The sequence below is a fragment of the Lissotriton helveticus genome, chromosome 9 (assembly GCF_964261635.1).
Source record: "Lissotriton helveticus chromosome 9, aLisHel1.1, whole genome shotgun sequence".
Classification (NCBI taxonomy): domain Eukaryota; kingdom Metazoa; phylum Chordata; class Amphibia; order Caudata; family Salamandridae; genus Lissotriton; species Lissotriton helveticus.
The window spans coordinates 1,274,451,879-1,274,465,990 of record NC_136070.1 but is presented as its reverse complement, the minus strand read 5'-3'; the positions used below and the strand labels follow the sequence as shown (position 1 = coordinate 1,274,465,990).

General features: G+C 47.7%; 1 protein-coding gene across 1 annotated transcript in view; it reads right to left on the bottom strand.

The window, feature by feature from the left end:
- TADA3 (transcriptional adaptor 3) overlaps positions 1 to 14,112 on the bottom strand; it is a 92,984-nt gene that overhangs the window by 19,929 nt on the left and 58,943 nt on the right. The window contains exon 8 of the mRNA XM_078661849.1: positions 11,913 to 12,098. Coding sequence (XP_078517975.1) covers positions 11,913 to 12,098 — 186 coding nt within the window. The remainder of the gene's footprint in view (positions 1 to 11,912; positions 12,099 to 14,112) is intronic.

Genomic DNA, 14,112 nt, shown 5'->3' with positions numbered 1-14,112 from the left:
GGCAGCACACTGCCTCAAATTCCAGCACTCAATTTGCCCCAATGCACCATGGTAGATGCAGTTCATGATGGCACTTACCTTAGTAGTAGTCTTTACATTTTCACCCTTGGCGCAGGCTGTGCTGCATGCTGGGGTGCGAGAGTGTATGAGAACATAACACCCACAGGGTGTATCTTCTCCCTTGTAGAGGTGGCAGATTGAGTGGAAGAAGGTGGGCCCTTCAGCAACCAAGCATGGCCTTGGCTGAGGCCAAACCCGCACTGACTTGAAGTAGAAGAGGACAGCTACCTCGACTTCCGGCGCCGATGGAGCTGGCATCTACGTTGAAGTGCCAGGAACTGGTGTGGATCGTTTATCCACGGTCTGAGTTAGAACTGGAGCTGGAGCCCGCCCTGTGATGATCTCGAAGGGTTCAACTCGAACTGACAGCAAACCCAACGGAGAATCACTTGGATCTGTGGGGCCCAAAGGAGCACCAGATGGAGTTGGCAAGGGTCCAAACAGTCAGAGGATGGAATTGCTGAACTCTTCCATCTCTTTCGAAGTAGCAGAGGGCCCTGGAAACTCAGGTTTGGCCGGAACGAATTGTAGACTAGGCTCTGAAATCAATCAACTTCGGGGGCGACATCAAGATGTATGGTGCTGCCCGTGCCTTCTAAGGAGAGTGTGAGTGGCGGGAAGGGGGGCGAGTCTAGCTTAGATTTCTTGTGTTTTTTCTGCAACTTACCCAACAACTTTGATCAAAACGAAGATCGCCCTCTCCTGCGAATTCTGGATCTGTAACAGGACAGGAACCGAACTTTCAACCTGGATCAGGCGCATCGCAGAGCCTTTCAGTGCTTGTTCATGAAACGTTTTGCCTTGCAGTCTCGAATGGCATTCGGGTTCATCGCTGCGCAATCTCTGCAGGCCTTAGAGTTGTGACTCGACCCAAGGCACCACAAAAAAAATTAGGAGGATCGGTCAGATATTTGTTAGTGACAGTCCTTACAGGGCTTAAAACCGGTCTTTTTGGTATGTAATATTTCCATTGCACACTGAAAATATAAAGATTTGGAATAGGTAAGGATCTCAGAGGAGAGCTAGCTACAGGAATGAATTTTGTGGTGCGGAAAAATGGAAATTACATCAGCGCAACGGAGAGGTGCTTATATAGGCTCTGAACATAATTTCTGGAATGGTGCAAGTACGAAGCCACATGGTGACCCCTAAGGCTTTGCAGAGGTACTGCTGAAAAAAAGTTTCCAGATCTCTTCTGATGCCTAGAGAATATTAAAACAGTGAGGAATCTGCGACTAGAAATCTCTATCAGGAATCTAGTGCTGGGCTCGGCCCTCTGCAACTTCCTTTTCTTCTAATAAGTCTTTTGAGCCACACGGTATAGAAACTCCTCCCTTAGTTGATAGTGCGCATGGGCACCAGCTCTTTTGTTAGATTGTTTTCTGTACAGCGGTGAGGGTAGAGATTGAGCAGTAGATAGGACAGTTTGGTGACCATGCATGAAGGTACACACAGGAGTTTAAATAAGCAAAGAGGTGAATGTCTGCAACAACCAAAGGCTTCGAGGGAGGTGGTGGACGCCTGTGAATCTTCAGCACTATACACTATGAACAGATGCTATGTAAAGTAACAGGAGCCCCCTGGTGCGAATAGCAATCCTGGGTCAGGGTAGAGAATATATGTGAACAACAATTCCCAGGCAAGCACAAACGTAACTAGCAAGTACACATGTAGATAAGGTTATCTACAACAACATTCGACAACTGCTTTCTCCAATAAAATTGGTTTTAATTTCTTTCAAATATTCATAGGAAATTAATATGATAAAAATGCATTACAATATTCAAAATCAGTGCAGACTTCATTGTATCTATACATGATATGTCAAGATTAAAATTTCAGTAAACATTTTAAAAAATGATGGTTTCCTGTCCTGACAGGACATATTCCTATGAATATTTGAAAGAAATTAAAACCAATTTTATTGGAGAAAGCAGTTGTCGAATGTTGTTGTAGATAACCTTATCTACATGTGTACTTGCTAGTTACGTTTGTGCTTGCCTGGGAATTGTTGTTCACATATACTATGAACAGATGCTTACAGGGTAACATTCCATGTATGTGCGGCTGTAGATACGCGCTGCGTAGACTGTAAAGAAGCACTCTCCATAACCGATGGTTAGCACATGGGTGTTGCAGAAGATTGAAACAAGGTTCTCAGAACAGTTTGACGAACTCTAGGCTGATAGCTAGGACACCCGCACAGTAAAACTAGGTAAACATTTATGCAGTGGACCAAGTAACTACCCCACAAATGTAAGCTATGCAAATATTTCCAAGGAAAGTCATAGTGGGTCTTCTCGTTCATATGGAATGAGGCCTGGGAGGGGCTAGCAAAATTCTCTTATACACCTGAATACGCCTGTTTCAAACAGAGTTCGACCTATGTGTGATTTGGCAAAAGCAACAAAAAAGTTGCTGTGTTGTACGAAAGGACTGGGTTCTGTCAAAATATTACAGGAGGCTGCTTGACAGATAGGGTGTGAAGGACCATTTCTACTGCCTATTGTGGCAGGAGAAAAATACATGGATGTCTGTGCTCTGGTTGAGGTGGAAGAGGGAAGACCATCTTGGGAAGGAACGGAGAGTTGGTCCTGAGGACAGCCCTTTTTTATGAACTTGGAAGAAAGGCCCCTGTAAAGTGAGGGCCTGCAATTTGCTAAAATGTCAAACATGTAAGAGGGGCATAGAAGGCCAACTTCCAGAAGAGGAACTGGAAGAGGCATGAGTGTAGTGTAGTGTAGTGTAGTGTAGTGGTTCCAAGGGCGCTGTTAAGGACAACATTAAGGTTCCAGACAGTGGAGGGTGGTACCCTTGGTTGAATAACCTGTTTAAGCAATTCTACGAAAGCTCTGACGAATAGTATCTTGAATAAAGAAGAGTGTTGCCTGCTCTGCATGTCAGCTGCCATAGAGGAAGATGAATCGAAGTGTAAGCGAGGCAAGATTTTTGGAAGTGGAGAAGGTAATGCATAATCTCATGGACTATAAGTTTAAGAGGGTCAAGGTGCCTAGATCATATAGCAAATCGACAAAGCTCTTCCACTTGGCTGCATAACAGGTTTACAGAGTGGGTCTGCGTGCTTCTTTCAGGATGTCCATGCATTCTTGAGGAAGAAAGAGATAACTAAACCTGCGTCTGTTTCAGGTGTAGACCAACCGAGTGTTTCAGATGCAGGTTTACACCGACAGAGTGACGGAAACTACCTTTTAAATCGAACACTGCATGACCCACTGGGCGAGCTATATACTGCCCCGAATTCAGTAAAAGGCAGCAACAGGAGGAGAAGATTCCCCGTTCAAAAAAAGGGACAGGATGTTCACTATATGCAAATAAGTGTCTCTTGTTGTGAGAGGTACCACTACGACGAATATGGTACTTGGACAGTTGTAATTTCTAGAAAAGTTGTTGCCACATATATCAGCGCTTTGGAGTCTCTACACACTACACCAAGAGTGAACCTAACTCTGGTAATATCTGGAGGAGGAAAGAAATCCCTTATCTCTTATGTCCTGATGAAGGTGGTTTTCAATTGAATGATTTGCCACCGAAACGCGTCAACACCACTTTATCTGAATTCAACCACAAGGAAGTCCAGGAAGGAATAAAATCGTTATACCCACCAGCATATTAACTTGATGTACAATGTTGGATCAGCTTATGCAGCAATTTATGTAGATCTGTGCAACAAACAGGGTCCCCCATGTATTTCTTTGTTTTAATGTATAATGTTTTTTTCACCAGGTTTTAACATGTGTGTACAATGTACGTGATTCATAAACTTTCATGCTATATATGAATTTTATGCATGTTTTTATATGCTCTGAACTTTCGTGAATATTGTGTGATATACAGATTTTTTGAAAATTAAATAAATTGTAAACGTTACATCTCGAGTTTAGTGGTTTAGATTAGACTTAAACTTGATTTAGTCATTTGCTGTATACCCTACAACAGCGGTACTCCTAGTACGGCCGCGGGCCGCCAGCGGCCCGGCAAGCCTTCCTGGGCGGCCTGCGGACCTTGCAGACTTCGTACCCGTGTTTTACTTTTTTTTTTTTTAAGTGCCTGCAGCAGCGCGACTTTGCTGCTCTGTGGGGGCCGGGCGATCCTAGCGATAGCCAGAGTAAAGCTGCAGGGGTCTAAGAAGAGGTGAAATACAACAAAGCCTCATTAACATGCAAATGGTCTTTTAAAGACCTGTGAAGTGCTCGGTGCGGCTGTGAGTGTGTGTGCCCGGGAAGCTGTCTCAGCCCGGGCTGAGAGGGAGGGAAAGGGAGGGGGACGGAGAGGGAGTGACAGGGAGGAAGAGTGAGAGGGAGGGAAAGGGGAGGGAGACAGAGAGGGAGTGAGAGGGAGGGAAAGGGAGGGAGACGGAGAGGGAGTGAGAGGGAGTGAAAGGGAGGGAGACGGAGAGGGAGTGAGAGGGAGGGAAAGGGAGAGGGAGGGAAAGGGAGAGGGAGGGAAAGGGAGAGGGAGGGAGGGAAAGGGAGGGAAACGAAGAGGGAGTGAGAGGGAGGGAAAGGGAGGGAGATGGAGAGGGAGGGAAAGGGAGGGAGCGGGAGTGAGAGGGAGGGAAAGGGAGGGAGACGGAGAGTGCGGGAAAGGGTGGGAGACAGAGGGAGTGAGGGAGGAAAAAGGAGTGAGAGGGAGGAAAAGGGAGGGAAAGGGAGTGAGACGGAGAGGGAGTGAGAGGGAGACAGATAGGGAGTGAGAGGGAGGGAGGGAGACAGAGAGGGAGGGAAAGGGAGGGACGGAGAGGGAGTGAGAGGGAGGGGGAGGGAGGGAGGTAGAGAGGGAGTGAGAGGGAGGGAAAGGGAGGGAGGGAGACAGAGAGGGAGTGAGGGGGAGGGGGAGGGAGACGGAGAGGGAGTGAGAGGGAGGGAAAGGGAGGGAGACAGAGAGAGAGGGAGGGGAGGGAGACGGAGAGGGAGTGAGAGGGGGTGAGAGGGAGGGAGACGGAGAAGGAGTGAGGGAGGGAAAGGGAGTGGGAAGGAGGGAAAGGGAGGGAGACGGAGTGAGAGGGAGGGAAAGAGAGTGAGAGGGAGGGAAAGGGAGTGAGAGGGAGGGAAAGGGAGTGAGAGGGAGTGAGAGAGAGGGAAAGGGAGTGAGGGGGTGGGAAAGGGAGGGAGACGGAGAGGGAGTGAGAGGGAGGGAAAGGGAGGGAGACAGAGGGAGTGAGAGGGAGTGAAAGGGATGGAGTGAGAGGGAGGGAAAGGGATGGAGTGAGAGGGAGGGAAAGGGAGGGAGTGAGAGGGAGGGAAAGGGAGGGAGTGAGAGGGAGGGAGGGAAAGGGAGGGAGACAGAGAGGGAGTGAGAGGGAGGGAAAGGGAGTGAGACAGAGAGGGAGTGAGAGGGAGTGAAAGGGAGGGAGACGGAGAGGGAGTGAGAGGGAGGGAAAGGGAGGGAGATGGAGAGTGAATGAGAGGGAGTGAAAGGGAGGAAGACAGGGAGGGAAAGGGAGTGAGAGGGACAGAAAGGGAGGGAACGGGAGGGGGAGGGGGAGGGAATGGGAGGGAGGGAGGGAGAGAGAGAGAGAGACAGAGACAGAGAGAGGGAGAGGGAGTGAGACGATCAGAGTGAGTGAGACAGAGGGAGACAGGGAGGGAGAGAGGGAAAGAGAGAGCTAGAGAGAGGGAGGGAGATCGAGAGAGAGATATAGAGAGAAAGAGAGAGAGAGATGTGTGTATGCCGGGTCTGGTGGCTCAGTGGTTGAAGGCGCCTGCTGCAGGGACCTGTGATCAACCTCATGGTGACAGTTTTTTTTGTTGCTCTAGCCCCGCCCCCTCCCCACTGACCCCTCCCCCACCTGTGCAGCCCTCGGACACAAACCAAACTGTAAATTTGGACCCGAAAGTTTGTGAGTACCCATGTCCTAGAATATATATGGTGTGTTTGGTGTATGTATGAGTTGATGAACTTTGTTGTATATAGCTACCCAAGAGAAATCTTATTCTTATACTGACCACTCCTGGACTCCACGATGCCTGCAGCCTGAATCCAGAGAGTGCCCCTGACCTGCTCAGGAAAGAAGAATCAGATGTCCAAAGGATACCCCTGCACCCGAAGCCCCTGGGGCTTGGTGAGATAAACCAACGGTGCCCCTACGACCCCCTACATTTCTACTTACCTCTTCTGTCGTTGGTCTCCCTCCTGCAATCTCTGGTGCGACACCTGCAGCCTGTTTGTTTAAAACAAGTTCTCCATTGGTAAACATTGGGTGCCTGATGCTGTAATCGCATCCAGCACCCGGCCGCCCCTGTTCCGCTGGTAGTGTATGTCTGATGCTGCTTTATTGTCCCCCCCTGTGCTTACTCTAACCTTCAAAGCTTAGCTCCAGCAACCGATTTACCTACCTGCAAGCAGTGTGGCTTCAAGCACCCCCAATCGCCATTGAAACGCATTGGGCCGAACTCCGATTTTGACCTCTGTACCCAATCGCCTCTATTCCGTTGGTAGTGCAGTTGTGTTACTCATCTGACCCTTGTCCCTTGCTGACCTTTGGTAGCGAAGACTGGAACTTTAAGTCGGATACTTGCCTTTATAACCGCGTTATTGTTTTCCTCCATAGGATAACATTGACCTGCTCAAAAATTGCAAATAATTGTCGACGTTTAAAGTCTTAAGTATTTTGCTGCAAAACGTACTTCCCTTGTTGCAAATATCTTGATCTTAAAATAAAATCTGAACAAAGCTTATTTTTATAAAATTGGTGTGGATCTCCTTTTCGAGTTGTGAGTCAATTATTGGTCATTTGTGTGCAATACATGTCTTACACTCCTCTGTGCTAGGCCTAAGGGTGCTCGCCCACACCATCACTAATAGAGTACTTTGGGTTTACATTGAGCACTGTACAGTTCTGGGGAATCTCTGGACTCTGTGCACCCTATACAGAGCCAGCTTCCCTAGGACCTCATGGTTAGTAATAGTGTTATCTGTGGAGAAGACTTGCTGGATACAGATCCAGGTGTGTATCACCCAGGGCAGTGTTTCCCAAACTGGGGTCCGCGGACCCCCAGGGGTCCGTGACACATTCCAAAGGGGTCCATAGGCAGCAATTTTAAAAGCACAGCAAAGTTCTTGTATAATTAGCAACTTTCGAGCAACAATAAAAGTGTCAAGATAATGCCAGTGATTAATGTACCTGCTGGAGAGAGATGAGAATGTTGTTCAGTGGCAGCTTTGACTTAACTAATGTAGCACAGAAGGTTAATGTGCCTACCTTTAAGAACGTGTAACATGCATTTTAAAAAGCAGTATTTTATATGCATAGGTCCGTGGTTACTGCTTTTGTTACTGTGCACTTCATAAGTGACAATCGAAATCTAGCAGAGGGACCTATAAACTGTCATCAGAGAACTGCCTGCAAACTGCATGGTACCAGTTAGTAACTTATATTTTTTCCCAGTCATTCATTATCCTGATGCTGCTAAAAGGATTTATTTGGGTGGAAATACATTTTTAATGTTAAAGTCAGTGCTAGACACTGTGTTACGTTCAGAATCCTGAGTTTGTGCTTTTCCAGACCAAGCACTCTTTAAAAATGCCTATCAGTATGAACGACATGTGAATACTACACCTTGTAATCCCCTTTACCTTATGTAACAAGTTCTATACAATGATTTTCATGTCTGATTCATTGTCTCTATATGTTGGGGATGTAAAGTGCTCTGACATCCTACAATGGTATGAGAGATTGTATAAAACAAATGAAATACATGTGACAGAGGAGCTATTCCTCCAATATAAAATACTAAAGGCCAGATGTACGACCCGTTTTTATATGCGCAAGTGGGTTTGCGAATCCGTTTGCACATGCAAAAACCTATCGGGCCAATTTACATAGCCTATTTCGCGAGTCGCTATTTTTTTGCGACTCACTAAATAGGTTTTGCAACTTGCTATTTGGAAGGGGCATTTCCTTCCAAAATAGCGAGTCTCAAAACCATGTACAAATGTTTTGCGACTCGGTCGCAAAACACTCGCAATTACCACCTACTTCAAGTAAATGGTAATGCATTCACAAATGGGAAGGGGTCCCCAAGGGACCCCTTCCCCTTTACAAATGCATGCAATTTTTTTTAATGGCAGGCAGTGGACACAGGGACCAACGCCTGCCCTTAAAAAATGAAACAAAAACGTTTCATTATCTTTTTTTATAAATGAATGGAAAACGGGATGCGTTTAAAAAAAAATAACTGCTTTATTTAAAAGCAGTCCCAGACATGGTGGTCTTCTGAGCCCAGGAGGGCACCGTCCACGGGAGGGCTGGCATTCCCAATGGGCTCGCAAATTGCGAGAGGCTCATTCTTATTAATGAGCCTCGTATTTTACGACCCCATTGGAAATCTCAAACAGTGTAAAACACACTGTTGTACATTTCATTTAGCGACTCACAATTTGCCACTCGCACTGTGTCACCAATTGCGAGGCGCTAAATGAAATGGTTGTACATCTGGCCCCAAAATCCTTAGTACTTTGATTATTTGTTTTGTGTGCACACATGTTTTTTTTATGAATTACTTTTTTAATATTTGAAATGTAACTCGTACAAATTGCTTGGGGGTCCCCGGCTTCCAGTGGTGACTCAATGGGGGTCCTCAGGAGTCAAAAGTTTGGGAACCACTGACCCAGGGGATCTATGTCACAGTTATCCCACAGGTCATCCCTGGGCTCTGGACCATATGGGTCAGCTGGATGGAGTGGGCTACCCTCCCTATAGAAAGAATGTGGTGACCCCTCTAATGTGCATGAAGGATGTGGGGCATGAGGTGGTAGTGAAGGAGAAGTAAGAGGAAGCGGAGGCGGAGCAGGAAGGTGGCCAGTGCCCTGGTCCTTATGTATTTTATGCTTGTGAGGTGGGGGAGGCTCCCGAGCAAACTGCTCCTCAAAAGTAAATTTTCTTCTCTTGGGAACAGTGTCCTGGTGCTTCGGTGGCAGCTTGGTGGAAATGATGCTGGTCTGGGCGTGGATAAACGGTCACTTTTGTCGAGCATCTAATCTCTCTTTTAAGCGTTGAAGAATTGGTTTCTCCTAATCTTCTGAGCTAAAGGTCAATGACGTCTTAGCGCCAGAGTGTGCCTTTGGAGTCGAGTGAGCCCTCAACGTGGTCAATGGTTTTGGTGTGATGGTATCCTCTGTGCCCATGTTGATTGTTTCCGTGCTGATGGTGTTCTTGATGTGGATGTCTGATTCAGTGGAGGCGTAGACTGCAGTGCCGGAGGAAAGGGCCGTGCCGGCTCGAAAGAGGGGCCATTGTGGTTGCGGAAGGGAGGGTTGTCGGCTCCAAAGCTTTCAGTTAGTGTCGAACACGCCCAGAAGGCAGAGGTGGACTAGAAGGCTGCTGTTGATATTCTAGGTTTGACCCCTGACCCCCAATGTGATGGTGCTCAGCCTGTACATGTGGTCGCTGTGAAACCGTGGGTTGTATGTGGGTGCGGATCAAACACAGGGTTGGAGTTTTCCGTGAATGAAGCCTTGGGCTCTTGAAGGGAGTTCCTCTTCGACTCGGACTTGCCTCCGAATTGGGCTGGATCAACTGGACCTCGGAGGGACTGGCTTCTTCTGCGGCTGCGGCGTTCCGTTCCCCAAAGAGATCGGGTTGTATTGGTCTTCTTTGACCAGAAGGTGAGTTAGGCCACCTGGAGCTGCTGTGCGAGAGGGAGGGGCAGCTATTGGAGACTTGATCAGTCCAGGAGAACTTGGAATGGCACTAGAGACAATATTGGAAGGGTGTCCTTTCCATCACTGACTTGGCTTTCTCTGCCACAGGCTGCAAAAGGCGATAAAAGGAGGGCTCCAGAGGGGGCCAGGGTACTGGCCGTGAAGTGTCTAAGGGAGTCAGGATTTCGATGTCCATCTGGTGTAGATGAAGACAGAAGCGGGATTGAGGATCCGATGCAGTGGATTCTTCCAATAAAACAGGAGTCGATTGATTTAAAGGGCCCGGTGGAAATCACTGTTAAGTGCTGAACACAGATACCAATTGGTGCATGCTTGAATCCGATGGCAAAAAAACGAATAGGGCCGGTGCCCATGCACATTACCAACTAAAAGAGGAGTCACTACATCCCTTGACTCAAAAGACTTTTTTTTTTTTAGAAGAACAAGTTGCAAACAGCCAAGCCCAAACCTAGATGGCAGAAGTATGCAGGGTATGTGTATCTACAGCCACATGTTCTGTCGCTTTAACACAATCAATATTTGTGTTTCTATAATGCCCAGTTCAGGGAACCTGGAGTTTTAGCAGAACGTCTCAAACCTTACCTCCTAACATGGAAGGGATATGGTGCGCATACACCTGTAATCGCTCTCTGTACTCTGAATGAAACAGATATTTGTTTTCATCTTACGGTGCACTGAGGGTGTACTTGACCATCCATAGACCATTTCTGTCAGAGTTTCTGAGGTAAAAATGTTAACATCTTATCTATCAGGAGAGCCGGCCTCCTCGACAGAGACGCAATGTGCAAAGGTATCCATAAAACCCTCCTCTAATGCCATTGGATGGTAAAAGAATTGCCCACACATACCGGAACAGTAGTTAGGTGTTGGAGTGAGGCTGAAGGCTCCCTGGGCTGGAGGGGCAGGCTTACAGCCAAGACCACCCTTGTGGCACAGTGACCAACTTGGTGAAATAGCCAACCTTAAGGGCTTTTCACAGTGAGCGAGGATAGGGATCGAAAGCCTGGAAGACATGTGGAGGAACGAGTCGCTGATAAGATGTGAGGCCCTTAGTCAAGAATAAGAAATTACTGATGCCAAGCGATTTCGCAACCTATAACTGGGACATGCGTTGCGACTTCATAAATGGGAAGGGACAGACCTGCCAACTCCTCCCTCCTGGAGGACCGATTGCTAACGGAACCCATCCCGGACAGTGGGGTATCCGTGATTTATTGGAAACTGATGAATAACTACCCCTACCTGTGGGACCCCTGAGAAGAACTTGGGCTGACGACTTAGGAGACATAGATGACAACTGGACTGAGGCCTTGAAGGGACCACGTAAAATAGCCATCCCAGCCATCTTCACACCAGTGCAGCTCAAAATCCTCCACAGGGCATATTACTCAGGCACTCGGAATAGGGACAACTGAGACGTTGCTATGTGTCAGGGGTTGCACCCAGGAGGGCACCTTTTTTCATATCTTGTGGGAATGCCCTGTGATCCAGGGTTTCTGGAGGGGGTGACACATGTGATGTCCAAGGTTCTGTCAGTACAGGTGTTCCTAGATGCCAAACGGCTGATACCTATGATACAGGGAGAAGAAGCCTGGCTCCGCTACACCGAGATCAGGCTGACAATGGTGGCTGGAGTTGCAAACCGTAACACTGCAAGGCGCTGGGGGGAGTTGCCCCCCCCAGAGTGTTGCTGAACAGAAGGCAGATCTAGACTGGTGCCAGAGGGCTGAGGAAGTAGCCTACCGAAGTAGAGATTGCCCAAGAAAGTAGGAAACGGTGTGGGGCCCCTGGCGAGAACACCAGTGCACGACCATGGGAGAATAAATCAGTGCAGAAGCCAGGCTGGGCAGTCGTTACAATAGGGAGACAATGAGCTAGATGCATTTTGGGCAGCCGTAAAAGTGCCAGAAGAATACCCATTGTTTGCGGTCAGATGCTTTCTGTCCATTCTATGTCTCATACTCTGTACTGTGCCATGCTCTCTTGCTCACAATGTCTCTTCTTGTACTGTATAGTATGATGAGCTTTGTTCAATAAACTTTTTTATTGCCGGTTATAGAATTCAACACACCATAACTGGTATATAAAATCTAACAGATGCAGATATCTAAAGCAAAATGTTTAATGTTTCAAATGTCAAACTCTACAACACATTTCGTTGATCTTACCTGAGCAATTCCTGCTTTTTGGCCCGATTATGAGCACTGAGAGCCTTCAGCTCTGCCTGCCGCTTGCGCAATTCTGCCAGAACCTCATCTTCTGAATCATCGGTTGGTCGATCCTCAGATTCCAGCAAGCCCTGCGCAATCAGCTCCTCCTTAATACGACCCTCCAGGGACTTGGTGTGTGGGACGCTGTAGAACCAAAAGGTTGTAATTGAAATAAAGCTAAAGTGCTACCAATAAAACTTAGTATGTACCGGATTCAGGCCCTGTGAATGTATTCTTATTAGTTTCAGAGATGTTGGATTACTGGGGGCTCATTTATATGTTGGCGGTAAGGATACTCAACAGGGACAGAGTTTCCTTATCGCTAACATAATGGTCCACCTGCTCGATTTATATGCGGGCAGACCTTTGGTGTAACCACGGTGGAGACTACTCCATCATCACCATGGTTACACCCCTCCAACGTCCCGTCACTGTAAGGGCCGCTGGAGGTTCTTCAAGCTTGCAGGCCAGGTTGTTTGAGGTGTGTCAGAGGAAGGAGGAGATTGTTTAGGTATTGTAGCTCGCTTGAGGAGTCCTCAAAAACATTATAGGGCAAAGGACAGATCTTGTTTAGGGTCCACCTAGTGATGCCCGTTCGATACCTTAGCCTCCAGGGCCCACCAGCCAAACTGTTTGGGCTTTTTTATTTTATCAGTGAAAGTAGTATTTGCGATTAAAAACATACAAATAAACCATAAGGACCATGTCCCGAAAGATTAGTGCCATCCTGCTGATAGACTGCCGATAGATAGGACAGAAGAAATAACACAGTAAATGAAGGGAATATGGACGTACAGGTATAGAGAATATATTTGCAGTTTTATTTAAACCTGTTTGTATTCTTTTCACTGATTCACAACAAAAAGCCCTCATCATAGTAAACATATTTGCAATATCAATAGTCATTGTTTTCTCCACCTCCAGTCCCCAGGTAAGTCATACCTCCCCCCTCCCAAATACCAGTAAACACACTTATGCAATCTTTTTGTTCAAGCCATGGATTTACCTAAGATGTTCCCGGTACCCCCTCCGCACGGTCTGTCGCATCATCCCTCCATTGCCGCAGTCCCTGCCGACTCCATGCCGACGTCTCTCCCCTCTGTGTGTGCGCCTTGTGTACTCATATCCATAGCCTGCAACCTTGCACTAGATCCCCAGATTCCCCCCCCCCCCCCGGCCACCTACAATGCCTCCAGTATCAGCGCCCAGATGGCTAATCTTCCCTCACACTATCATCTTTCCAGGCCAATCTATTGTGTGTCTCCTCAGCTATCGCCCACTCAACTATTTCCCTACTGCACAGGGACACTGAGAGGGCTAGCGGGCTCAGTCAGCCCATTGCAATGCGGCTCTTGGCAACAACCAACACTAGCTGCAAAACCATCCAGTGCACCCCCCCACCCCCCACTTTCATGGCTTCTTAATTATACCAAGGAGACACCTTCTAGGGGTCTCCTCCACCACAAGTCACTCTCCTCAGTCTTGCCATCACAGTCGCCCAAATGGGGCGCACCATCGGACACAGCCAGGCCATGTGTGGAAAGGAGGCACCCACCGTCCTGCACCTTGGGCAGTTGGCCGATCTACCGGCATCTATTCTGTTCAGCTTAAGTAGCATCAGATAAGTGCAGTACATACCTGAAGAGAATCAACTTAAACCTGCTGTTACACGACACCTACCTAGTAAGTGCATACACCTCCTTCCATTCTTTCTCCATCAAGTGGTCCTCTAAATCATCCATCCGGACCTGCCTGGCTGGAACGCTCCCCCGCACTCTGTTGCCTTTGAGTGCCCTACTGACTGTCGAGGAGCTTCGGGGAAACCCCGCCATATCGCATGAGCCGTACTACCAATTTTAGCATACTGAAGGACTGTCCAGGCCCCACCGAGTACTGCGCGCAAGTGTCCTCAGTGACAAACAGTTTCTAGGAGTACAATCTCGTAATGTCTCGCAACCCCTTTTCTCCAGCGAGCCACAGACCTAGCCTGGCTGACACGTTTGAAGGGTACCAAGAACCACATCTCCAGCTCTCTTGCAAAGTGTTTTTGTTGTGGTCTGTCCTAGACATCAAAAGGGCATCTAACCCCCTGACCACAAAGAAGCAAGCAATCTAATGTACTGAGAATAAACGAAGAAGAAGTAAAAGCGGCATTTCT